General features: G+C 47.4%; 1 protein-coding gene across 8 annotated transcripts in view; it reads left to right on the top strand.

The window, feature by feature from the left end:
* The window catches only part of LOC129858558 (transcriptional regulator ATRX-like), a 153,118-nt gene that overhangs the window by 22,014 nt on the left and 103,749 nt on the right, over window positions 1–27,355 (top strand). For 6 of the 8 annotated variants that reach the window (XM_055927881.1, XM_055927884.1, XM_055927887.1 and 3 more), the window contains 7 exons: window positions 1,594–2,100; window positions 2,215–4,814; window positions 13,506–13,572; window positions 13,697–13,824; window positions 19,788–19,979; window positions 21,641–21,882; window positions 24,868–25,053. In XM_055927881.1, the coding sequence (XP_055783856.1) occupies window positions 1,594–2,100; window positions 2,215–4,814; window positions 13,506–13,572; window positions 13,697–13,824; window positions 19,788–19,979; window positions 21,641–21,882; window positions 24,868–25,053 (3,922 nt within the window). The remainder of the gene's footprint in view (window positions 1–1,593; window positions 2,101–2,214; window positions 4,815–13,505; window positions 13,573–13,696; window positions 13,825–19,787; window positions 19,980–21,640; window positions 21,883–24,867; window positions 25,054–27,355) is intronic. The other 2 variants (XM_055927882.1, XM_055927885.1) reach the window with 1 other exon arrangement.

A 27,355-nucleotide genomic window follows, 5' to 3' on the forward strand; every position in this document is an offset into this window, starting at 1 on the left:
CAGGTAGGGCACCTCACAGAACACAGAGACATGGATGAACAGTGCAGGTAGGTCACCTCACAGAACACAGAGACATCTATACACAATCTATACACATTCCATTTACCACATAGAAGATAAATATTTTTGCGATTTAATTATAGGTAGACCTTTTCTTTTGTTCTAGGCTTTATCTAAATATTCCACAAATGGAAATACACAATGAACAAAAAAACATTTCAATTTCTCCTCATCACTCAGCCTCATAATGCCAGGGTATATCTGGTTGTCTGTCTCATCGCTCAGCCACATAATGCCAGGGTATATCTGGTGGTCTGTCTCATCACTCAGCCACATAATGCCAGGGTATATCTGGTGGTCTGTCTCATCACTCAGCCACATAATGCCAGGGTATATCTGGTGGTCTGTCTCATCACTCAGCCACATAATGCCAGGGTATATCTGGTGGTCTGTCTCATCACTCAGCCACATAATGCCAGGGTATATCTGGTGGTCTGTCTCATCACTCAGCCTCATAATGCCAGGGTATATCTGGTGGTCTGTCTCATCACTCAGCCTCATAATGCCAGGGTATATCTGGTGGTCTGTCTCTTCACTCAGCCACATAATACCAGGGTATATCTGGTGGTCTGTCTCATTGCTCAGCCACATAATACCAGGGTATATCTAGTGGTCTGTCTCCTCGTCGCTCAGCCACATAATACCAGGGTATATCTGGGGGTCTGTCTCGTCACTCAGCCACATAATACCAGGGTATATCTGGTGGTCTGTCTCGTCAAGGCTCAGCCACATAATGCCAGGGTATATCTGGTGGTCTGTCTCCTCATGGCTCAGCCACATAATACCAGGGTATATCTGGTGGTCTGTCTCATCACTCAGCCACATAATACCAGGGTATATCTGGTGGTCTGTCTCCTCATCACTCAGCCATATAATGTCATGGTATATCTGGTGGACTGTCTCATCGCTCATCCACATAATGTCAGGGTATATCTGGTGGTCTGTCTCCTCATCGCTCAGCCACATAATACCAGGGTATATCTGGTGGTCTGTCTCCTCATCACTCAGCCACATAATGCCAGGGTATATCTGGTGGTCTGTCTCCTCATCGCTCAGCCACATAATACCAGGGTATATCTGGTGGTCTGTCTCCTCATCACTCAGCCACATAATACCAGGGTATATCTGGTGGTCTGTCTCCTCATCGCTCAGCCACATAATACTAGGGTATATCTGGTGGTCTGTCTCATCGCTCAGCCACATTTACATTTAAGTCATTTAGCAGATGCTCTTATCCAGAGCGACTTACAAATTTAATACCAGGGTATATCTGGTGGTATGTCTCATCACTCAGCCACATAATGTCAGGGTATATCTGGTGGTATGTCTCATCACTCAGCCACATAATACCAGGGTATAGCTGGTGGTCTGTCTCATCACTCAGCCATATAATACCAGGGTATATCTGGTGGGCTTTGTGAAAATAAGAACAAGCGTATATTGTGTTAGAAAGGGAAATGGAGGATAATCCCAATTCAAGCTACATGAGGTTGTGAAGTTGACTTTCCTCGTTATCTTTTCTCCGCCCCCAAGGTGGTGTGCTGAAGGGGGCAACCTGATCTGCTGTGACTACTGCCACAACGCCTTCTGTAAGAAGTGTATCCTGCGTAACCTGGGGCGCAAGGAGCTGTCCATGATCACCGACGACGACAGTAAATGGTCCTGCTATATCTGCAGCCCTCAGCCCCTCTCAGACATCGCCTCCAACTGCTCCAACATCATGACCAAGCTGGAGAGCTTCTGGCGTACGGGACGCAAGAAAGAGAGGGAGGTGAAAGGGCACAGTAAGGGTAAAGGTCACCACCACCATGGTAAAGCTGTGGTGAACGGTAAGGAGCATTCAGACGGGTCAGGGACCCTCACCTTCTCCTATAAGACCCTGAAAGTCCCCAAGGAGCTGGTGAAGAGGACCAAGAAGCTGATTGAGACGACCACAGGGCTCAACAACACCTTCATCCATTTCATCCAGCAGGCTGAGGAGGAGCAGGGAGCAGGAGGAGGTGGCAGCGGGACCAGACACAGACACCTCAAGGCCTTCAGGTATCCTAACACATGTTGCTATTATGACTGCTACAAAGGATATGAGGCAGTCCAATTCTGAGCTTTTGCTTAATTGTTATCTATCATTCTCTCTCTCTCTCTCTCTCTCTCTAGGTCTGTTCTGGCTGACCTGAAGAAGGCCCACGCTGCCCTAGAGAAGGACTTGGAGTCACAGTTCACTTCCCAGGGCCAGGGGATGCAGAACGGGGATGCTGTCTCCAACACCGACGGCCATGATCAGATAGGCAATGGGCAAGAGGCAGAAGAGGACAAAATGGCCGACACGGAGGATGGGGGTGTGTCAGAGGACACAGAGCTGGAAGGGAGCCCCACCCCCACGCCTCAGGACCACTCAGAGACAGACAGCCAGGCTAAAGACCAGACAGCGGTGAAAATGGAGGAGGAGGAGGAGGATGGAACAGAGGAAGAGGCTGACCGGGATAAAGACATCGTGTCCGTCGGGCCGTCCGTCCCTGACGAGCTCTTCCAGATGGTCAAGAGTCTAGCGGACTCCACAGGGTTAACGCCCGGTAACGACGCCACGGAACTCACAGCGGCTAGCCAATCAGAGAACCCCGCCGCTGGCTCAACCAGGAAGTCACATGATACCCAGAAGGAGAAGGCCATGCCCAAGGTTAAGAACCTGATCCTGAAACTGACGCCTGTTCCCATGGTTACCACACGCGCCTCCAGGTCTAAGAGCAATGATAAGGATGGAGGGAAGGAGAGGAGTAAGGATGGAGGGAAGGAGAGGAGTAAGGATGGAGGGAAGGAGAGGAGTAAGGATGGAGGGAAGGAGAGGAGTAAGGATGGAGGGAAGGAGAGGATTAAGGATGGAGGGAAGGAGAGGATTAAGGATGGAGGGAAGGAGAGGAGTAAGGATGGAGGGAAGGAGAGGAGTAAGGATGGAGGGAAGGAGAGGATTAAGGATGGAGGGGAGGAGAAGGAGAGGAGTAAGGATGGAGGGAAGGAGAGGAGTAAGGATGGAGGGAAGGAGAGGAGTAAGGATGGAGGGAAGGAGACGAGTAAGGATGGAGGGGAGGAGAAGGAGAGGAGTAAGGTTGGAGGGGAGGAGACGATTAAGGATGGAGGGGAGGAGAAGGAGAAGAGTAAGGATGGCGGGAAGGAGAGGAGTAAGGATGGCGGGAAGGAGAGGAGTAAGGATGGAGGGGAGGAGAGGAGTAAGGATGGAGGGAAGGAGAGGAGTAAGGATGGAGGGAAGGAGAGGAGTAAGGATGGCGGGAAGGAGAGGAGTAAGGATGGCGGGAAGGAGAGGAGTAAGGATGGAGGGAAGGAGAAGGAGAGGATTAAGGATGGAGGGAAGGAGAGGAGTAAGGATGGCGGGAAGGAGAGGAGTAAGGATGGCGGGAAGGAGAGGAGTAAGGATGGCGGGAAGGAGAGGAGTAAGGATGGCGGGAAGGAGAGGAGTAAGGATGGAGGGAAGGAGAAGGAGAGGATTAAGGATGGAGGGAAGGAGAGGAGTAAGGATGGAGGGAAGGAGAAGGAGAGGAGTAAGGATGGAGGGAAGGAGAGGAGTAAGGATGGAGGGAAGAAGGAGAGGAGTAAGGATGAGGGTAAGGAGGTGGAGGGAGGTGGGGCCTCCGAGGAGGACAGCCGATGCTCTAGCCGCACAAAGACCACACCCCTCAGGAAGTCATCGGAGGGGAAAAACAAGATGTCTGCCTCCTCTCAGGAGAACAGCGACTCAGAAGGCGAGGAGAAGAGCCCCAGCAAGCTGAAGAGGAGAACCGTGGGCAGCTCCGAGAAGAAACGGGGGAACGAGGAGGAGAAGGAAGGGAAAGAGAGCAAGGTCTCCTCCATGCTGACCTCTGACCCTTCTAAACAGGACGTGGACTCCGATTCTGACGAGGTTCCAGACATCCTGGTCCAGACTGCAGCGGCGGAACACAGCTCGGACGAGGATGTGCAGCAGGACGCCGACAGTAACCAGGGCAACAAGCGCGTCAAGAAGTGCCTGTTCAAACTCAGCAAGAAAGACGGGGAGGATGAGGAGGATGAGGTGGTGGAGGAGGAGGTGGGAGAGGAGGATGAGGTGGTGGGAGAGGAGGATGAGGTGGTGGGAGAGGAGGATGAGGTGGTGGGAGAGGAGGATGAGGTGGAGGAGGAGGAGGTGGGAGAGGAGGATGAGGTGGAGGTTGGAGAGGAGGAGGGAGAGGAGGTTGGAGAGGAGGAGGGAGAGGAGGTTGGAGAGAAGGAGGGAGAGAATGACAAGGAGAAGACTGACAAGAAGCCGGCAACCAAACGCAAACTGAAAGCCGACGACTCCGACAACTCAGAGTCTGACTCCGATGAATACGCGAAGAAGAAAAAGAAGTCCTCCACGGCTTCTGCCAAAAAGACATCCAAGAAGAAGAAGAAGAACTCGGGCGGCTCCTCTAACTCCGACTCTGACCTGGAAAAGGAGATGAAGGGACTCAGCAAACTGGGGCCGGGGAAACGGAGGAGCAGCCGCGTGAAGAAAGAAAGAAAGGAGAAGGAGAACAAGGGCGGGGATCGGAGGCGGTCGTACGAACTGAAACGCAAAGCCAGAGGTCGAGGAGCCAAGCAACAAGATTCATCGTCTGATGACATGGAGGAGGAAGAGGAGGAGGAGGGAGGAGGGTCTGGAGAGGAGAGTGGAGACCAGCAGAAGATTAAACCCATCGTGGAGGAGACGGTGGTAGCAGGGAGGGGAACCTTCCACCAGTCCTCAGGTCAGTAGAGCTGTTGTTTCTGTAAGCTGTATTTTGGGCTCTGTTTCCACAAGGCAGACGGTTCACTCTATAAACACAACTTCACATAATCACATAAACGCCACTCACTTAACCCCTGACCTCTACACTGTTTTCCTCAAGTATATAGAGTAGCCAGCCAGGCTATTTTTTAGCAGAAGGAGCTCTGTTGGTGTCCTCTGGTACATCCTAATGCCTTGTCGGTTTTAACTCCAACCCAGGAGGGTATCTCTCCAGGAACAGGGTTGGAGTTAAAACCTACAGGAGGGTTTCTCTCTAGGAACAGGGTTGGAGTTAAAACCTACAGGAGGGTCTCTCTCCAGGAACAGGGTTGGAGTTAAAACCTCCAGGAGGGTATCTCTCCAGGGACAGGGTTGGAGTTAAAACCTCCAGGAGGGTATCTCTCCAGGGACAGGGTTGGAGTTAAAACCTCCAGGAGGGAATCTCTCCAGGAACAGGGTTGGCGTTAAAACCTCCAGGAGGGTCTCTCTCCAGGGACAGGGTTGGAGTTAAAACCTCCAGGAGGGTATCTCTCCAGGGACAGGGTTGGAGTTAAAACCTACAGGAGGGTCTCTCTCCAGGAACAGGGTTGGAGTTAAAACCTACAGGAGGGTTTCTCTCCAGGGACAGGGTTGGAGTTAAAACCTCCAGGAGGGTATCTCTCCAGGGACAGGGTTGGAGTTAAAACCTCCAGGAGGGTCTCTCTCCAGGAACAGGGTTGGCGTTAAAACCTCCAGGAGGGTCTCTCTCCAGGGACAGGGTTGGAGTTAAAACCTACAGGAGGGTCTCTCTCCAGGAACAGGGTTGGAGTTAAAACCTACAGGAGGGTCTCTCTCCAGGAACAGGGTTGGAGTATAAACCTACAGGAGGGAATCTCTCCAGGAACAGGGTTGGAGTTAAAACCTACAGGAGGGTCTCTCTCCAGGAACAGTATTGGCGTTAAAGTTTCTCAACAGGTCGTGACAGTATTATGTCATGGTTAGGATAGTTTATAACGTTATGACGCTGGATGGCAAGTGAAGTGTTTTAATGCCTGGAGTCTGTGAGGGCCGTAATGATCTTATTTGGACAAGAAAGACTTTCCACTACCGTTTTGTTTCCAGAATATATCTGCAGATAATCGCCCAAAGGCCCAGGCCTGCCAATAGCCTAGGCAAATTAGCGAGCCAAATGAACGTCTCTCTCTCTCGACGATGTGATTGGTTAGGCTACGCTGACTGACTAGACCAGAGTCACTCTCTCTTTGGCGTCACTGGCAGCACCGACATCCTAGGACAGGAAACCCAGCGAGTCCTTTGGTTTACTGTCCTGATGTGATACCGTGGAAAGGAAACCCAGCGAGTCCTTTGGTTTACTGTCCTGATGTGATACCGTGGACAGGAAACCCAGCGAGTCCTTTGGTTTACTGTCCTGATGTGATACCGTGGACAGGAAACCCAGCGAGTCCTTTGGTTTACTGTCCTGATGTGATACCGTGGACAGGAAACCCAGCGAGTCCTTTGGTTTACTGTCCTGATGTGATACCGTGGACAGGAAACCCAGCGAGTCCTTTGGTTTACTGTCCTGATGTGATACCGTGGACAGGAAACCCAGCGACTCCTTTGGTTTACTGTCCTGATGTGATACCGTGGACAGGAAACCCAGCGAGTCCTTTGGTTTACTGTCCTGATGTGATACCGTGGACAGGAAACCCAGCGACTCCTTTGGTTTACTGTCCTGATGTGATACCGTGGACAGGAAACCCAGCGACTCCTTTGGTTTACTGTCCTGATGTGATACCGTGGACAGGAAACCCAGCGAGTCCTTTGGTTTACTGTCCTGATGTGATACCGTGGACAGGAAACCCAGCGACTCCTTTGGTTTACTGTCCTGATGTGATACCGTGGACAGGAAACCCAGCGAGTCCTTTGGTTTACTGTCCTGATGTGATACCGTGGACAGGAAACCCAGCGAGTCCTTAGGTTTACTGTCCTGATGTGATACCGTGGACAGGAAACCCAGCGAGTCCTTTGGTTTACTGTCCTGATGTGATACCGTGGACAGGAAACCCAGCGAGTCCTTTGGTTTACTGTCCTGATGTGATACCGTGGAAAGGAAACCCAGCGAGTCCTTTGGTTTACTGTCCTGATGTGATACCGTGGACATGAGTTACGAAGGGCTATAGGAGATCAACTTCAGTTAGTTTTACACCTTTTTAATAAACTAGTCAGCACTTGTTGTTCAGTTGTAAAAGCACAGTAAATAGCCTACCAGGCGCCGTGGTTGCTATGGGAAACGTTACTAAATGAGCCAGGAAACAACAGTTAGGCTAAGTGGATTTGGACTCATTTGTTACCATTTATATTACATTATATTTATATTACATTATATTTATATTGCATTATATTTATATTGCATTATATTTATATTGCATTATATTTATATTGCATTATATATATATTACATTATATTTATATTACATTATATTTATATTACATTATATTTATATTACATTATATTTATATTACATTATTTATATATTGCATTATTTATATATTGCATTATTTATATATTGCATTATATTTATATATTGCATTATATTTATATATTGCATTATATTTATATATTGCATTATATTTATATATTGCATTATATTTATATATTGCATTATATTTATATTGCATTATATTTATATTGCATTATATTTATATTGCATTATATTTATATTGCATTATATTTATATTGCAATATTTATATATATATATATTACATTATATGTATATATATATATATATATATATTACATTGAATTTATATTACATTATATTTATATATTACATTATATTTATATTACATTATATTTATATTACATTATATTTATATATTACATTATATTTATATATTACATTATATTTATATTACATTGTTAACATTTATATTACATTATATTTATATATTACATTATTTATATATATATATATATTACATTATATTTATATATTACATTATATTTATATATTACATTATATTTATATATTACATTATATTTATATATTACATTATATTTATATTACATTGTTACCATTTATATTACATTATATATATATATAACATTATATTTATATTACATTGTTACCATTTATATTACATTATATATATATTACATTATATTTATATTACATTATATTTATATTACATTATATTTATATTACATTATATTTATATTACATTATATTTATATTACATTATATTTATATATTACATTATATTTATATATTGCATTATATTTATATATTGCATTATATTTATATATTGCATTATATTTATATATTGCATTATATTTATATTGCATTATATTTATATTGCATTATATTTATATTGCATTATATTTATATTGCATTATATTTATATTACATTATTTATATATATATATATTACATTATATTTATATTACATTATTTATATATATATATATATATTACATTGAATTTATATTACATTATATTTATATATTACATTATATTTATATATTACATTATATTTATATTACATTATATTTATATATTACATTATATTTATATATTACATTGTTAACATTTATATTACATTATATTTATATATTACATTATTTATATATATATATATATATTACATTATATTTATATATTACATTATATTTATATATTACATTATATTTATATATTACATTATATTTATATATTACATTATATTTATATTACATTATATATATATATAACATTATATTTATATTACATAGTTACCATTTATATTACATTATATATATATTACATTATATTTATATTACATTATATTTATATTACTTTATATTACATTGTTACCATTTATATTACATTATTTATCTTACATTATATTTATATAACATTGTTACCATTCATATTACATTATATTTATATATTACATATTTAAATTACATTATATTTATATTACATCGTTACCATTTATATTACATTATATATCTTACATTACATTTATATTACATTGTTACCATTTATATTACATTATATTTATATTACATTATATATATATATTACATTATTTATATATTACATTATATTTATATATTACATTATATTTATATTACATTATATATATATATAACATTATATTTATATTACATAGTTACCATTTATATTACATTATTTATATATTACATTATATTTATATATTACATTATATTTATATTACATTGTTACCATTTATATTACATTATATTTATATTACATTGTATATATATTACATTATATTTACATTACATTATATTTATATATTACATTATATTTATATTACATTGTTACCATTTATATTACATTATATTTATATTACATTATATATATATTACATTATATTTACATTATATTTATATTACATTATATATATATTACATTATATTTACATTATATTTATATTACATTATATATATATTACATTATATTTACATTATATTTATATTACATTATATATATATTACATTATATTTATATTACATTATATATATATTACATTATTTATATATTACATTATATTTATATATTACATTATATTTATATTACATTGTTACCATTTATATTACATTATATTTATATTACATTATATATATATTACATTATATTTACATTATATTTATTACATTATATTTATATTACATTGTTACCATTTCTATTACATTATGTATATATATTACTTTATATTTATATTACATTGTTACCATTTCTATTACATTGTATTTATATTACATTATATTTATATTGCATTGTATTTATATTACATTATTTTTATATTACATTGTTACCATTTATATTACATTATATTTATATTACATTATATATATTACATTATATTTACATGACATTATTTATTACATTATATTTATATTACATTATATTTATATTGCATTGTATTACATTGTTACCATTTATATTACATTATATTTATATTACATTATATTTATATTACATTATATTTATATTACATTGTTACCATTTATATTACATTATATATATATATATATATATATAACATTATATTTATATTACATTGTTACCATTTATATTACATTATATATGTATTACATTATATTTATATTACATTATATTTATATTACTTTATATTACATTGTTACCATTTATATTACATTATATTTATATATTACATTATATTTATATTACATTGTTACCATTTATATTACATTATATTTATATTACATTATATATATATTACATTATATTTACATTACATTATATTTATATATTACATTATATTTATATTACATTGTTACCATTTATATTACATTATATTTATATTACATTATATATATATTACATTATATTTACATTACATTATATTTATTACATTATATTTATATTACATTGTTACCATTTCTATTACATTATGTATATATATTACTTTATATTTATATTACATTGTTACCATTTCTATTACATTATATTTATATTACATTGTTACCATTTCTATTACATTATATTTATATTGCATTGTATTTATATTGCATTGTATTTATATTACATTATATTTATATTACATTATATTTATATTACTTTATATTACATTGTTACCATTTATATTACATTATATTTATATATTACATTATATTTATATTACATTGTTACCATTTATATTACATTATATTTATATTACATTATATTTATATTACATTGTATTTACATTACATTATTTATTACATAATATTTATATTACATTATATTTATATTACATTATATTTATATTACTTTATATTACATTGTTACCATTTATATTACATTATTTTTATATTACATTATATTTATATTACATTATATTTATATTACTTTATATTACATTGTTACCATTTATATTACATTATATTTATATTACATTATATTTATATTGCAATATATTTATATTGCATTATATTTATATATTGCATTATATTTATATATTACATTATATTTATATATTACTTTGTTACCATTTATATTACATTATATTTATATTACATTATATTTATATTACATTGTTACCATTTATGTTACATTATATTTATATTACATTATATTTATATTACATTATATTTATATTACATTATATTTATATTACATTATATTTATATTACATTATATTTATATTACATTATATTTATATTACATTGTTACCATTTATATTACATTATACACTGCTCAAAAAAATAAAGGGAACACTTAAACAACACAATGTAACTCCAAGTCAATCACACTTCTGTGAAATCAAACTGTCCACTTAGGAAGCAACACTGATTGACAATAAATTGTACATGCTGTTGTGCAAATGGAATAGACAAAAGGTGGAAATTATAGGCAATTAGCAAGACACCCCCAATAAAGGAGTGATTCTGCAGGTGGTGACCACAGACCACTTCTCAGTTCCTATGCTTCCTGGCTGATGTTTTGGTCACTTTTGAATGCTGGCGGTGCTCTCACTCTAGTGGTAGCATGAGACGGAGTCTACAACCCACACAAGTGGCTCAGGTAGTGCAGCTCATCCAGGATGGCACATCAATGCGAGCTGTGGCAAGAAGGTTTGCTGTGTCTGTCAGCGTAGTGTCCAGAGCATGGAGGCGCTACCAGGAGACAGGCCAGTACATCAGGAGACGTGGAGGAGGCCGTAGGAGGGCAACAACCCAGCAGCAGGACCGCTACCTCCGCCTTTGTGCAAGGAGTAGCACTGCCAGAGCCCTGCAAAATGACCTCCAGCAGGCCACAAATGTGCATGTGTTAGCATATGGTCTCACAAGGGGTCTGAGGATCTCATCTCGGTACCTAATGGCAGTCAGCACATGGAGGGCTGTGCGGCCCCACAAAGAAATGCCACCCCACACCATGACTGACCCACCGCCAAACCGGTCATGCTGGAGGATGTTGCAGGCAGCAGAACGTTCTCCGCGGCGTCTCCAGACTCTGTCACGTCTGTCACATGTGCTCAGTGTGAACCTGCTTTCATCCGTGAAGAGCACAGGGCGCCAGTGGCGAATTTGCCAATCTTGATGTTCTCTGGTAAATGCCAAACGTCCTGCACGGTGTTGGGCTGTAAGCACGACCCCCACCTGTGGACGTCGGGCCCTCATACCACCCTCATGGAGTCTGTTTCTGACCGTTTGAGCAGACACATGCACATTTGTGGCATGCTGGAGGTCATTTTGCAGGGCTCTGGCAGTGCACCTCCTTGCACTAAGGCGGAGGTAGCGGTCCTGCTGCTGGGTTGTTGCCCTCCTACGGCCTCCTCCACATCTCCTGATGTACTGGCCTGTCTCCTGGTAGCGCCTCCATGCTCTGGACACTACGCTGACAGACACAGCAAACCTTCTTGCCACAGCTCGCATTGACGTGCCATCCTGGATGAACTGCACTACCTGAGCCACTTGTGTGGGTTGTAGACTCCGTCTCATGCTACCACTAGAGCGAGAGCACCGCCAGCATTCAAAAGTGCCCAAAACATCAACCAGGAATCATAGGAACTGAGAAGTGGTCTATGGTCACCACCTGCAGAACCATTCCTTTATTGGGGGTGTCTTGCTAATTGCCTATAATTTCCACCTTTTGTCTATTCCATTTGCACAACAGCATGTGAAATTTATTGTCAATCAGTGTTGCTTCCTAAGTGGACAGTTTGATTTCACAGAAGTGTGATTGACTTGGAGTTACATTGTGTTGTTTAAGTGTTCCCTTTATTTTTTTGAGCAGTGTATTTATATTACATTATATTTATATTACATTATATATTTATATTACATTATATATTTATATTACATTATATATTTATATTACATTATATTTATATATTACATTATATTTATATATTACATTATATTTATATTATATTTATATTGCACTATATTTATATTGCACTATATTTATATTGCACTATATTTATATTACATTATATTTATATTACATTATATTTATATTACATTGTTACCATTTATATTACATTATATTTATATTACATTATATTTATATATATATTACATTATATTTATATATATATATTACATTATATTTATATTACATTGTTACCATTTATATTACATGGTATGTGCAAATTCACCAGCAGGCTTGCTCCTGCACGCTCTCTTCCTGCTCTGTGTCAAGAAATTCTTCTGCACTTGTTGAAAACACAGCCTCTAACTCTGGTCTTCTGCTCTTGTGGAAAACACAGCCTCTAACCCTGGTCTTCTGCTCTTGTGGAAAACACAGCCTCTAGCCCTGGTCTTCTGCTCTTGTGGAAAATACAGCCTCTAACCCTGGTCTTCAGCTCTTGTGGAAAACACAGCCTCTAACCCTGGTCTTCTGCTCTTGTGGAAAACACAGCCTCTAACCCAAACACAGCCTCTAACCCTGGTCTTCTGCTCTTGTGGAAAACACAGCCTCAAACCCAAACACAGCCTCTAACCCTGGTCTTCTGCTCTTGTGGAAAACACAGCCTCTAACCCTGGTCTTCTGCTCTTGTGGAAAACACAGCCTCTAACCCAAACACAGCCTCTAACCCTGGTCTTCTGCTCTTGTGGAAAACACAGCCTCTAGCCCTGGTCTTCTGCTCTTGTGGAAAACACAGCCTCTAACCCTGGTCTTCTGCTCTTGTGGAAAACACAGCCTCTAACCCTGGTATTCCCTGTGTCTGTAGGAGAAGAAGGTAACCAGGACGCTTCTCAGATGGCTGTTGATGATGATGATGATGATCCAGAGAACAGGTATAAAAAGACATTTTCATACAAGACAAATATGTCCTCAATCTGCATGGTCCTCAACCAGCTGACTGTCAAACATTCCTTTCCTTATTTCCTTTCCTTGTGTCCTTTCCTCCCTCCTTAATAGAATTGCCAAGAAGATGCTGCTGGCCCAGATCAAGGCCAACTATTCTTCAGGAGCGGAGGAGAGCTCTGACGAGGACGGAGACGAGAAGGAACAGAGGAAGGGAGGAGAGGAGGAGGAGGAGGAGGAGGGTGGGCTATGTTCAGGTTTTTGAAACGTTGAAGGAGAGGAGGAGGGTGGGCTATGTTCAGGTTGTTGATATGTTGAAGGAGAGGAGGAGGAGGGTGGGCTATGTTCAGGTTGTTGATACGTTGAAGGAGAGGAGGAGGGTGGGCTATGTTCAGGTTGTTGAAACGTTGAAGGAGAGGAGGAGGAGGGTGGGCTATGTTCAGGTTGTTGATACGTTGAAGGAGAGGAGGAGGAGGGTGGGCTATGTTCAGGTTGTTGATACGTTGAAGGAGAGGAGGAGGGTGGGCTATGTTCAGGTTGTTGATACGTTGAAGGAGAGGAGGAGGGTGGGCTATGTTCAGGTTGTTGATATGTTGAAGGAGAGGAGGAGGAGGGTGGGCTATGTTCAGGTTGTTGATACGTTGAAGGAGAGGAGGAGGGTGGGCTATGTTCAGGTTGTTGATACGTTGAAGGAGAGGAGGAGGGTGGGCTATGTTCAGGTTGTTGATATGTTGAAGGAGAGGAGGAGGAGGGTGGGCTATGTTCAGGTTGTTGATACGTTGAAGGAGAGGAGGAGGGTGGGCTATGTTCAGGTTGTTGAAACGTTGAAGGAGAGGAGGAGGAGGAGGGTGGGCTATGTTCAGGTTGTTGATACGTTGAAGGAGAGGAGGAGGGTGGGCTATGTTCAGGTTGTTGATACGTTGAAGGAGAGGAGGAGGGTGGGCTATGTTCAGGTTGTTGATACGTTGAAGGAGAGGAGGAGGGTGGGCTATGTTCAGGTTGTTGATATGTTGAAGGAGAGGAGGAGGAGGGTGGGCTATGTTCAGGTTGTTGATACGTTGAAGGAGAGGAGGAGGGTGGGCTATGTTCAGGTTGTTGAAACGTTGAAGGAGAGGAGGAGGAGGAGGGTGGGCTATGTTCAGGTTGTTGATACGTTGAAGGAGAGGAGGAGGAGGGTGGGCTATGTTCAGGTTGTTGATACGTTGAAGGAGAGGAGGGTGGGCTATGTTCAGGTTGTTGAAACGTTGAAGGAGAGGAGGAGGAGGAGGGTGGGCTATGTTCAGGTTGTTGAAACGTTGAAGGAGAGGAGGAGGAGGGTGGGCTATGTTCAGGTTGATACGTTGAAGGAGAGGAGGAGGAGGGTGGGCTATGTTCAGGTTGTTGATACGTTGAAGGGGAGGAGGAGGAGGGTGGGCTATGTTCAGGTTGTTGAAACGTTGGAGAGGAGGAGGAGGAGGGTGGGCTATGCTCAGGTTGTTGAAACGTTGAAGGAGAGGAGGAGGAGGGTGGGCTATGTTCAGGTTGTTGAAACGTTGGAGAGGAGGAGGAGGAGGGTGGGCTATGCTCAGGTTGTTGAAACGTTGAAGGAGAGGAGGAGGAGGGTGGGCTATGTTCAGGTTGTTGATACGTTGAAGGAGAGGAGGAGGAGGGTGGGCTATGTTCAGGTTGTTGAAACGTTGAAGGAGAGGAGGAGGAGGGTGGGCTATGTTCAGGTTGTTGATTCGTTGAAGGAGAGGAGGAGGAGGAGGAGGGTGGGCTATGTTCAGGTTGTTGATACGTTGAAGGAGAGGAGGAGGAGGGTGGGCTATGTTCAGGTTGTTGAAACGTTGAAGGGGAGGAGGAGGAGGGTGGGCTATGTTCAGGTTGTTGAAACGTTGGAGAGGAGGAGGAGGAGGGTGGGCTATGTTCAGGTTGTTGATACGTTGAAGGAGAGGAGGAGGGTGGGCTATGTTCAGGTTGTTGAAACGTTGAAGGAGAGGAGGAGGGTGGGCTATGTTCAGGTTGTTGATACGTTGAAGGAGAGGAGGAGGGTGGGCTATGTTCAGGTTGTTGATACGTTGAAGGAGAGGAGGAGGAGGGTGGGCTATGTTCAGGTTGTTGAAATGTTGAAGGAGAGGAGGAGGAGGGTGGGCAATGTTCAGGTTGTTGAAACGTTGAAGGAGAGGAGGAGGAGGGTGGGCTATGTTCAGGTTGTTGATACGTTGAAGGAGAGGAGGAGGAGGGTGGGCTATGTTCAGTTTGTTGAAACGTTGAAGGAGAGGAGGAGGAGGATGGGCTATGTTCAGGTTGTTGAAACGTTGAAGGAGAGGAGGAGGAGGGTGGGCTATGTTCAGGTTGTTGATACGTTGAAAGAGAGGTGGAGGAGGGTGGGCTATGTTCAGGTTGTTGATACATTGAAGGAGAGGAGGAGGAGGGTGGGCTATGTTCAGGTTGTTGATACGTTGAAGGAGAGGAGGAGGAGGGTGGGCTATGCTCAGGTTGTTGATACGTTGAAGGAGAGGAGGAGGAGGAGGAGGGTGGGCTATGTTCAGGTTGTTGAAACGTTGAAGGAGAGGAGGAGGAGGGTGGGCTATGTTCAGGTTGATACTTTGAAGGAGAGGAGGAGGAGGGTGGGCTATGTTCAGGTTGTTGATACGTTGAAGGAGAGGAGGAGGGTGGGCTATGTTCAGGTTGTTGAAACGTTGAAGGAGAGGAGGAGGAGGAGGGTGGGCTATGTTCAGGTTGTTGATACGTTGAAGGAGAGGAGGAGGAGGGTGGGCTATGTTCAGGTTGTTGATACGTTGAAGGAGAGGAGGAGGGTGGGCTATGTTCAGGTTGTTGAAACGTTGAAGGAGAGGAGGAGGAGGAGGGTGGGCTATGTTCAGGTTGTTGAAACGTTGAAGGAGAGGAGGAGGAGGGTGGGCTATGTTCAGGTTGATACGTTGAAGGAGAGGAGGAGGAGGGTGGGCTATGTTCAGGTTGTTGATACGTTGAAGGAGAGGAGGAGGGTGGGCTATGTTCAGGTTGTTGATACGTTGAAGGAGAGGAGGAGGAGGGTGGGCTATGTTCAGGTTGTTGAAATGTTGAAGGAGAGGAGGAGGAGGGTGGGCAATGTTCAGGTTGTTGAAACGTTGAAGGAGAGGAGGAGGAGGGTGGGCTATGTTCAGGTTGTTGATACGTTGAAGGAGAGGAGGAGGAGGGTGGGCTATGTTCAGGTTGATACGTTGAAGGAGAGGAGGAGGAGGGTGGGCTATGTTCAGGTTGTTGATACGTTGAAGGAGAGGAGGAGGGTGGGCTATGTTCAGGTTGTTGATACGTTGAAGGAGAGGAGGAGGAGGGTGGGCTATGTTCAGGTTGTTGAAATGTTGAAGGAGAGGAGGAGGGTGGGCAATGTTCAGGTTGTTGAAACGTTGAAGGAGAGGAGGATGAGGGTGGGCTATGTTCAGGTTGTTGATACGTTGAAGGAGAGGAGGAGGAGGGTGGGCTATGTTCAGTTTGTTGAAACGTTGAAGGAGAGGAGGAGGAGGATGGGCTATGTTCAGGTTGTTGAAACGTTGAAGGAGAGGAGGAGGAGGGTGGGCTATGTTCAGGTTGTTGAAACGTTGAAGGAGAGGAGGAGGAGGGTGGGCTATGTTCAGGTTGTTGATACGTTGAAAGAGAGGTGGAGGAGGGTGGGCTATGTTCAGGTTGTTGATACATTGAAGGAGAGGAGGAGGAGGGTGGGCTATGTTCAGGTTGTTGATACGTTGAAGGAGAGGAGGAGGAGGGTGGGCTATGCTCAGGTTGTTGATACGTTGAAGGAGAGGAGGAGGAGGAGGAGGGTGGGCTATGTTCAGGTTGTTGAAACGTTGAAGGAGAGGAGGAGGAGGGTGGGCTATGTTCAGGTTGATACTTTGAAGGAGAGGAGGAGGAGGGTGGGCTATGTTCAGGTTGTTGATACGTTGAAGGAGAGGAGGAGGGTGGGCTATGTTCAGGTTGTTGAAACGTTGAAGGAGAGGAGGAGGAGGAGGGTGGGCTATGTTCAGGTTGTTGATACGTTGAAGGAGAGGAGGAGGAGGGTGGGCTATGTTCAGGTTGTTGATACGTTGAAGGAGAGGAGGAGGGTGGGCTATGTTCAGGTTGTTGAAACGTTGAAGGAGAGGAGGAGGAGGAGGGTGGGCTATGTTCAGGTTGTTGAAACGTTGAAGGAGAGGAGGAGGAGGGTGGGCTATGTTCAGGTTGATACGTTGAAGGAGAGGAGGAGGAGGGTGGGCTATGTTCAGGTTGTTGATACGTTGAAGGGGAGGAGGAGGAGGGTGGGCTATGTTCAGGTTGTTGAAACGTTGGAGAGGAGGAGGAGGAGGGTGGGCTATGCTCAGGTTGTTGAAACGTTGAAGGAGAGGAGGAGGAGGGTGGGCTATGTTCAGGTTGTTGAAACGTTGGAGAGGAGGAGGAGGAGGGTGGGCTATGCTCAGGTTGTTGAAACGTTGAAGGAGAGGAGGAGGAGGGTGGGCTATGTTCAGGTTGTTGATACGTTGAAGGAGAGGAGGAGGAGGGTGGGCTATGTTCAGGTTGTTGAAACGTTGAAGGAGAAGAGGAGGAGGGTGGGCTATGTTCAGGTTGTTGATTCGTTGAAGGAGAGGAGGAGGAGGAGGAGGGTGGGCTATGTTCAGGTTGTTGATACGTTGAAGGAGAGGAGGAGGAGGGTGGGCTATGTTCAGGTTGTTGAAACGTTGAAGGGGAGGAGGAGGAGGGTGGGCTATGTTCAGGTTGTTGAAACGTTGGAGAGGAGGAGGAGGAGGGTGGGCTATGTTCAGGTTGTTGATACGTTGAAGGAGAGGAGGAGGGTGGGCTATGTTCAGGTTGTTGATATGTTGAAGAAGAGGAGGAGGAGGGTGGGCTATGTTCAGGTTGTTGATACGTTGAAGGAGAGGAGGAGGAGGGTGGGCTATGTTCAGGTTGTTGATACGTTGAAGGAGAGGAGGAGGAGGGTGGGCTATGTTCAGGTTGTTGAAACGTTGAAGGAGAGGAGGAGGAGGAGGGTGGGCTATGTTCAGGTTGATACGTTGAAGGAGAGGAGGAGGAGGGTGGGCTATGTTCAGGTTGTTGAAACGTTGAAGGAGAGGAGGAGGGTGGCTATGTTCAGGTTGTTGATTCGTTGAAGGAGAGGAGGAGGAGGGTGGGCTATGTTCAGGTTGTTGATACGTTGAAGGAGAGGAGGAGGAGGGTGGGCTATGTTCAGGTTGTTGATACGTTGAAGGAGAGGAGGAGGGTGGCTATGTTCAGGTTGTTGATACGTTGAAGGAGAGGAGGAGGAGGAGGGTGGGCTATGTTCAGGTTGATACGTTGAAGGAGAGGAGGAGGAGGGTGGGCTATGTTCAGGTTGATACGTTGAAGGAGAGGAGGAGGAGGGTGGGCTATGTTCAGGTTGTTGAAACGTTGAAGGAGAGGAGGAGGAGGGTGGGCTATGTTCAGGTTGTTGAAACGTTGAAGGAGAGGAGGAGGGTGGGCTATGTTCAGGTTGTTGATACGTTGAAGGAGAGGAGGAGGGTGGGCTATGTTCAGGTTGTTGATACGTTGAAGGAGAGGAGGAGGAGGGTGGGCTATGTTCAGGTTGTTGAAATGTTGAAGGAGAGGAGGAGGAGGGTGGGCTATGTTCAGGTTGTTGAAACGTTGAAGGAGAGGAGGAGGAGGGTGGGCTATGTTCAGGTTGTTGATACGTTGAAGGAGAGGAGGAGGAGGGTGGGCTATGTTCAGTTTGTTGAAACGTTGAAGGAGAGGAGGAGGAGGATGGGCTATGTTCAGGTTGTTGAAACGTTGAAGGAGAGGAGGAGGAGGGTGGGCTATGTTCAGGTTGTTGAAACGTTGAAGGAGAGGAGGAGGAGGGTGGGCTATGTTCAGGTTGGTAATACGTTGAAGGAGAGGTGGAGGAGGGTGGGCTATGTTCAGGTTGTTGAAACGTTGAAGGAGAGGAGGAGGAGGGTGGGCTATGTTCAGGTTGTTGATACATTGAAGGAGAGGAGGAGGAGGGTGGGCTATGTTCAGGTTGTTGATACGTTGAAGGAGAGGAGGAGGAGGGTGGGCTATGTTCACGTTAACGTTGAAGGAGAGGAGGAGGAGGAGGGTGGGCTATGTTCAGGTTGTTGAAACGTTGAAGGAGTGATTCTGCAGTGCTTCATTCCACTACTCGTGGTTTATGTCACTAGATGTAGAAACCATAAATAACTGCTTGTGTTAACCCCTAAAGCAGATGACAACGATGAGGAGGAGGAGGAGGAGGAAGGGGACTCTGGCTCTGACGTGGATGTGAAGAAGAGTGGGGGGCGTCGCCACCGGCTGCTCCGCCACAAACTGACGCTGAGCGAGGGAGAGTCAGGAGAGGAGAAGGAGAAACCAGCCAGCAAGGGGAAGAAGGAGACCAAGAGGACCAGACGGAAAGGTACGAGGGTTGTCAGTGTGGCTGTCTGGTCCTGTCTGGTCCTGGCTAGCGCTCTGTCTGGTCCGGTCTGGTCCTGTCTGGTCCTGGCTAGCGCTCTGTCTGGTCCGGTCTGGTCCTGTCTGGTCCTGTCTGGTCCTGGCTAGCGCTCTGTCTGGTCCGGTCTGGTCCTGTCAGGTCCTGTCTGGTCCTGGCTAGCGCTCTGTCTGGTCCGGTCTGGTCCTGTCTGGTCCTGGCTGGCGCTCTGTCAGGTCCTGTCTGGTCCGGTCTGGCGCTCTGTCAGGTCCTGTCTGGTCCTGGCTAGCGCTCTGTCTGGTCCGGTCTGGTCCTGTCTGGTCCTGGCTGGCGCTTTGTCAGGTCCTGTCTGGTCCTGGCTAGCGCTCTGTCTGGTCCGGTCTGGTCCTGTCTGGTCCTGGCTGGCGCTTTGTCAGGTCCTGTCTGGTCCTGGCTAGCGCTCTGTCTGGTCCGGTCTGGTCCTGTCTGGTCCTGGCTGGCGCTCTGTCTGGTCCGGTCTGGTCCTGTCTGGTCCTGGCTAGCGCTCTGTCTGGTCCTGTCTGGTCCTGGCTGGCGCTCTGTCAGGTCCTGTCTGGTCCGGTCTGGCGCTCTGTCAGGTCCTGTCTGGTCCTGGCTAGCGCTCTGTCAGGTCCTGTCTGGTCCGGTCTGGCGCTCTGTCAGGTCCTGTCTGGTCCTGGCTAGCGCTCTGTCAGGTCCTGTCTGGTCCGGTCTGGCGCTCTGTCTGGTCCGGTCTGGTCCTGTCTGGTCTGGTCCTGTCAGGTCCGGTCTGGTCCTGGCTAGCGCTCTGTCAGGTCCTGTCTGGTCCGGTCTGGCGCTCTGTCAGGTCCTGTCTGGTCCGGTCTGGCGCTCTGTCAGGTCCTGTCAGGTCCGGTCTGGTCCTGTCTGGTCCTGGCTGGTCCTGTCTGGTCTGGTCTTGGCTGGTCCTGTCTGGTCTGGTCCTGTCTGGTCCGGTCTGGTCCTGGCTGGCGCTCTGTCAGGTCTGGTCTGGTCCTGGCTGGTCCGGTCTGGTCCTGGCTGGTCCGGTCTGGTCCTGGCTGGCGCCCTGTCAGGTCCTGTCTGGTCCGGTCAGGTCCTGTCTGGTCCGGTCTGGTCCTGGCTGGCGCTCTGTCAGGTCCGGTCTGGTCGAATGTCTAGGCTTGTGTCAACACCTATGGAACAGAATGAATGTCCTGCTGACTGTTTTCACTCAGCTCTACTTCCCTTTCTCTCTCCCTCGCCCCTCTCTCTCCCTCGCCCCTCTCTCTCCCTCCCCCCCTCGCACCTCCCTCTCTCCCTCCCCCCCTCGCACCTCCCGCTCTCCCTCCCCTTTCTCTCTCCCTCGCCCCTCTCTCTCTCGCCTCTCTCTCTCCCTCTCTTGCCTCGCCCCTCTCGCACCTCCCTCTCGCACCTCCCTCTCTCCCTCCCCTTTCTCTCTCCCTCGCCCCCCTCGCACCTCCCTCTCCCCCTCGCACCTCCCTCTCTCCCTCGCACCTCCCTCTCTCCCTCGCCCCTCTCTCTCCCTCGCCCCTCTCTCTCCCTCGCCCCTCTCTCTCCCTCGCCCCTCTCTCTCCCTCGCCCCTCTCTTGCCTCTCGCACCTCTCTCTCTCTCCCTCGCCTCTCTTGCCTCTCGCACCTCTCTCCCTCCCCCTTCTCTCTCTCTCCCTCCCCAGTGGGTAGTGATGACTCAGCAGACTTAGACTCTGAGGAGTCCGCTAGCAGCAGTGAGTCAGGAGTTAGTGAAGAGATCAGTGAGGAGTCAGAGGAGTCAGAGGAGGAGTCAGAGGAGGGCAGCAGTCGCAGGAGGACCACACGCTCCTCCAAGAAGAAGAAGAAGAAGAAGGAGGAGAGGAGCTACGCCCAGAAGAAGAAACGACGCCGCATCAAGGTCCAGGACTCTTCATCCGACGAGAAGGTATGGGGGGGGACGGGGGAAAGGAGGGGAGGGTTTGACGAGAAGGTATGGGGGGGGACGGGGGAAAGGAGGGGAGGGTTTGACGAGAAGGTATGGGGGGGGGGGGGGGGAGGAGGGGAGGGTCCAAAGAGAAGGTATGGGGGGGGACGGGGGAAAGGAGGGGAGGGTTTGACGAGAAGGTATGGGGGGGGGGGGAGGGTCCAAAGAGAAGGTATGGGGGGGGGACGGGGGAAAGGAGGGGAGAGTCCGACGAGGAGGTATGGGGGGGGGGGCGGGGGAAAGGAGGGGAGAGTCCGATGAGAAGGTATGGGCGGGGGAAAGGAGGGGAGAGTCCAACGAGAAGGTATGGGGGGGGTGGGGGGGAGGGTCCAAAGAGAAGGTATGGGGGGGGGACGGGGGAAAGGAGGGGAGAGTCCGACGAGGAGGTATGGGGGGGGGGCGGGGGAAAGGAGGGGAGAGTCCGATGAGAAGGTATGGGGGGGGCGGGGGGGGAGGGGAGAGTCCGACGAGAAGGTATGGGGGGGGGGGAGTCCGACGAGAAGGTATGGGGGGGGGGAAAGGAGGGGAGAGTCCGATGAGGAGGTATGGGGGGGTGGCGGGGGAAAGGAGGGGAGAGTCCGATGAGGAGGTATGGGGGGGGGGCGGGGGAAAGGAGGGGAGAGTCCGACGAGAAGGTATGGGGGGGGAGTCCGATGAGGAGGTATGGGGGGGGGGAGGAGGGGAGAGTCCGATGCGAAGGTATGAGGGGGGGGGGGGGTCCGACGAGAAGGTATGGGGGGGGGGGGGAGGGGAGAGTCCGACGAGAAGGTATGGGGGGGGGGGGGGGGGAGGAGGGGAGAGTCCGACGAGAAGGTATGGGGGGGGGGGGGTCCGACGAGAAGGTATGGGGGGGGGGGGGGAGGAGGGGAGAGTCCGACGAGAAGGTATGGGGGGGGGGGAAGAAGGGGAGAGTCCGACGAGAATGTATGGGGGGGGAAAGGAGGGGGGAGTCCGACGAGGAGGTATGGGGGGACGGGGGAAAGGAGGGGAGAGTCCGACGAGAAGGTATGGGGGGGGGGGCGGGGGAAAGGAGGGGAGAGTCCGACGAGAAGGTATGGGGGGGGAGTCCGATGAGGAGGTATGGGGGGGGGGAGGAGGGGAGAGTCCGATGCGAAGGTATGAGGGGGGGGGTCCGACGAGAAGGTATGGGGGGAGGGGGGGGGGGGGGGAGAGTCCGACGAGAAGGTATTGGGGGGGGGGGGGGAGAGTCCGACGAGAAGGTATGGGGGGGGGGGGGGGGGGGGAGGAGGGGAGAGTCCGACAAGAAGGTATGAGGGGGGGACGGGGGAAAGGAGGTTAGAGTCCGACGAGAAGGTATGGGGGGGGGGGGGGAGGAGGGGAGAGTCCGACGAGAAGGTATGGGGGGGGGACGGGGGAAAGGAGGGGAGAGTCCGACGAGGAGGTATGGGGGGGGGGCGGGGGAAGGGAGGGGAGAGTCCGATGAGAAGGTATGGGGGGGGCGGGGGGGGAGGGGAGAGTCCGACGAGAAGGTATGGGGGGGGGGGAGTCCGACGAGAAGGTATGGGGGGGGGAAAGGAGGGGAGAGTCCGATGAGGAGGTATGGGGGGGGGGCGGGGGAAAGGAGGGGAGAGTCCGACGAGAAGGTATGGGGGGGGAGTCCGATGAGGAGGTATGGGGGGGGGGAGGAGGGGAGAGTCCGATGCGAAGGTATGAGGGGGGGGGGGGGTCCGACGAGAAGGTATGGGGGGGGGGGGGAGGGGAGAGTCCGACGAGAAGGTATGGGGGGGGGGGGGGGGGGGGAGGAGGGGAGAGTCCGACGAGAAGGTATGGGGGGGGGGGGGGGTCCGACGAGAAGGTATGGGGGGGGGGGGGGAGGAGGGGAGAGTCCGACGAGAAGGTATGGGGGGGGGGGAAGAAGGGGAGAGTCCGACGAGAATGTATGGGGGGGGACGGGGGAAAGAAGGGGAGAGTCCGACGAGAATGTATGGGGGGGGAAAGGAGGGGGGAGTCCGATGAGGAGGTATGGGGGGACGGGGGAAAGGAGGGGAGAGTCCGACGAGAAGGTATGGGGGGGGGGCGGGGGAAAGGAGGGGAGAGTCCGACGAGAAGGTATGGGGGGGGAGTCCGATGAGGAGGTATGGGGGGGGGGGGGGGGGGGAGAGTCCGATGCGAAGGTATGAGGGGGGGGGGTCCGACGAGAAGGTATGGGGGGAGGGGGGGGGGGGGGAGAGTCCGACGAGAAGGTATTGGGGGGGGGGGGGAGAGTCCGACGAGAAGGTATGGGGGGGGGGGGGGGGAAGGAGGGGAGAGTCCGATGAGGAGGTATGGGGGGGGGGCGGGGGAAAGGAGGGGAGAGTCCGATGAGAGGGTATGGGATGGGGGGGGGGGGGGGGAGTCCGATGAGGAGGTATGGGGGGGGGGGGGGGGAGAGTCCGATGCGAAGGTATGAGGGGGGGGGGGTCCGACGAGAAGGTATGGGGGGGGGGGGGGGGGGGGGGAGAGTCCGACGAGAAGGTATGGGGGGGGGGGGGGGGAAAGGAGGGGAGAGTCCGACGAGAAGGTATGGGGGGGGGGGGAGGAGGGGAGAGTCCGACGAGAAGGTATGGGGGGGGGGGAAGAAGGGGAGAGTCCGTCGAGAATGTATGGGGGGGGACGGGGGAAAGAAGGGGAGAGTCCGACGAGAAGGTATGGGGGGGGGGGGGGGGGGGAGGGGAGAGTCCGACGAGAATGTATGGGGGGGGGGCGGGGGAAAGAAGGGGAGAGTCCGACGAGAATGTATGGGGGGGGACGGGGGAAAGAAGGGGAGAGTCCGACGAGAATGTATGGGGGGGACGGGGAAAGGAAATTCTCCTTACAAATGTAGAATTTGGTCTGGAATTCAAGTTGATTGGTTACCACGTCATAGGTCACAATGTGTGATTGGTTAGGTGACCCCTGGGGGTTGAAGTTGAAAGGTCAGAGGTTAACCCTCATTCTCTCCTCCAGAGCGGGTCAGGAGAGGACGGCTCGGGGAAGGAGGATGGAGACACACCTAAAGGACAGAGGAAGAAGATCAGAAAAATCCTCAAGGACGACAAGCTGAGGACGGAAACGAGGGATGCCCTGAAGGAGGAGGAGGAGAGGAGGAGACGCATCTCGGAGAGGGAGCAGCTCAGGGAGAAACTCAGAGAGGTAAAAAGTCACCTGGTTGTATGGACCCCAGGAAGACTAGCTGTTGTCATGGCATCTGCTAATGGGATGGAAATGGGGATGATTGACTGAGTTAGTCAATGAGTGGACTCCTAGCTGAGGAGTCAGATGGGATGTTTGGTCCTTTGTGGCTCAGATAAGCGCTATGATAAGTTCTCACGGGGATCACATATAGTATACATGTACTTTAAACACTTTTTCAATAGAACGGAAGTCGCTTAGCGTGAATTTGTCAATATCTGTAAAGGTTTGAATGCTTGTGGACTAGAAGATCAGCTGTCCTATACTCCTAGGAACATAACCTGTCCCAACCAGCAGAACTATACTCCTAGGAACATAACCTGTCCCAACCAGCAGAACTATACTCCTAGGAACAGAACCTGTCCCAACCAGCAGAACAGTCTCCCAGCTGTCCTATACTCCTAGGAACCTAACCTGTCCCAACCAGCAGAACTATACTCCTAGGAACATAACCTGTCCCAACCAGCAGAACAGTCTCCCAGCTGCCCTGTACTCCTAGGAACATAACCTGTCCCAACCAGCAGAACTATACTCCTAGGAACATAACCTGTCCCAACCAGCAGAACAGTCTCCCGGCTGCCCTATACTCCTAGGAACATAACCTGTCCCAACCAGCAGAACTATACTCCTAGGAACATAACCTGTCCCAACCAGCAGAACTATACTCCTAGGAACATAACCTGTCCCAACCAGCAGAACTATACTCCTAGGAACATGACCTGTCCCAACCAGCTGCCCTATACTCCTAGGAACATAACCTGTCCCAACCAGCAGAACTATACTCCTAGGAACATAACCTGTCCCAACCAGCTGCCCTATACTCCTAGGAACATAACCTGTCCCAGCCAGCAGAACTATACTCCTAGGAACATAACCTGTCCCAACCAGCAGAACAGTCTCCCGGCTGCCCTATACTCCTAGGAACATAACCTGTCCCAACCAGCAGAACTATACTCCTAGGAACATAACCTGTCCCAACCAGCAGAACTATACTCCTAGGAACATAACCTGTCCCAACCAGCAGAACTATACTCCTAGGAACATGACCTGTCCCAACCAGCTGCCCTATACTCCTAGGAACATAACCTGTCCCAACCAGCTGCCCTATACTCCTAGGAACATAACCTGTCCCAGCCAGCAGAACTATACTCCTAGGAACATAACCTGTCCCAACCAGCAGAACAGTCTCCCGGCTGCCCTATACTCCTAGGAACATAACCTGTCCCAACCAGCAGAACAGTCTCCCGGCTGCCCTATTCTCCTAGGAACATAACCTGTCCCAACCAGCAGAACTATACTCCTAGGAACATAACCTGTCCCAACCAGCAGAACTATACTCCTAGGAACATGACCTGTCCCAACCAGCTGCCCTATACTCCTAGGAACATAACCTGTCCCAACCAGCAGAACTATACTCCTAGGAACATAACCTGTCCCAACCAGCTGCCCTATACTCCTAGGAACATAACCTGTCCCAACCAGCAGAACAGTCTCCCGGCTGCCCTATACTCCTAGGAACATAACCTGTCCCAACCAGCAGAACTATACTCCTAGGAACATAACCTGTCCCAACCAGCAGAACTATACTCCTAGGAACATAACCTGTCCCAACCAGCAGAACTATACTCCTAGGAACATGACCTGTCCCAACCAGCTGCCCTATACTCCTAGGAACATAACCTGTCCCAACCAGCAGAACTATACTCCTAGGAACATAACCTGTCCCAACCAGCTGCCCTATACTCCTAGGAACATAACCTGTCCCAGCCAGCAGAACTATACTCCTAGGAACATAACCTGTCCCAACCAGCAGAACAGTCTCCCGGCTGCCCTATACTCCTAGGAACATAACCTGTCCCAACCAGCAGAACTATACTCCTAGGAACATAACCTGTCCCAACCAGCAGAACTATACTCCTAGGAACATAACCTGTCCCAACCAGCAGAACTATACTCCTAGGAACATGACCTGTCCCAACCAGCTGCCCTATACTCCTAGGAACATAACCTGTCCCAACCAGCTGCCCTATACTCCTAGGAACATAACCTGTCCCAGCCAGCAGAACTATACTCCTAGGAACATAACCTGTCCCAACCAGCAGAACAGTCTCCCGGCTGCCCTATACTCCTAGGAACATAACCTGTCCCAACCAGCAGAACAGTCTCCCGGCTGCCCTATTCTCCTAGGAACATAACCTGTCCCAACCAGCAGAACTATACTCCTAGGAACATAACCTGTCCCAACCAGCAGAACTATACTCCT

The sequence above is a fragment of the Salvelinus fontinalis genome, chromosome 6, assembly GCF_029448725.1.
Source record: "Salvelinus fontinalis isolate EN_2023a chromosome 6, ASM2944872v1, whole genome shotgun sequence".
NCBI lineage: Eukaryota > Metazoa > Chordata > Actinopteri > Salmoniformes > Salmonidae > Salvelinus > Salvelinus fontinalis.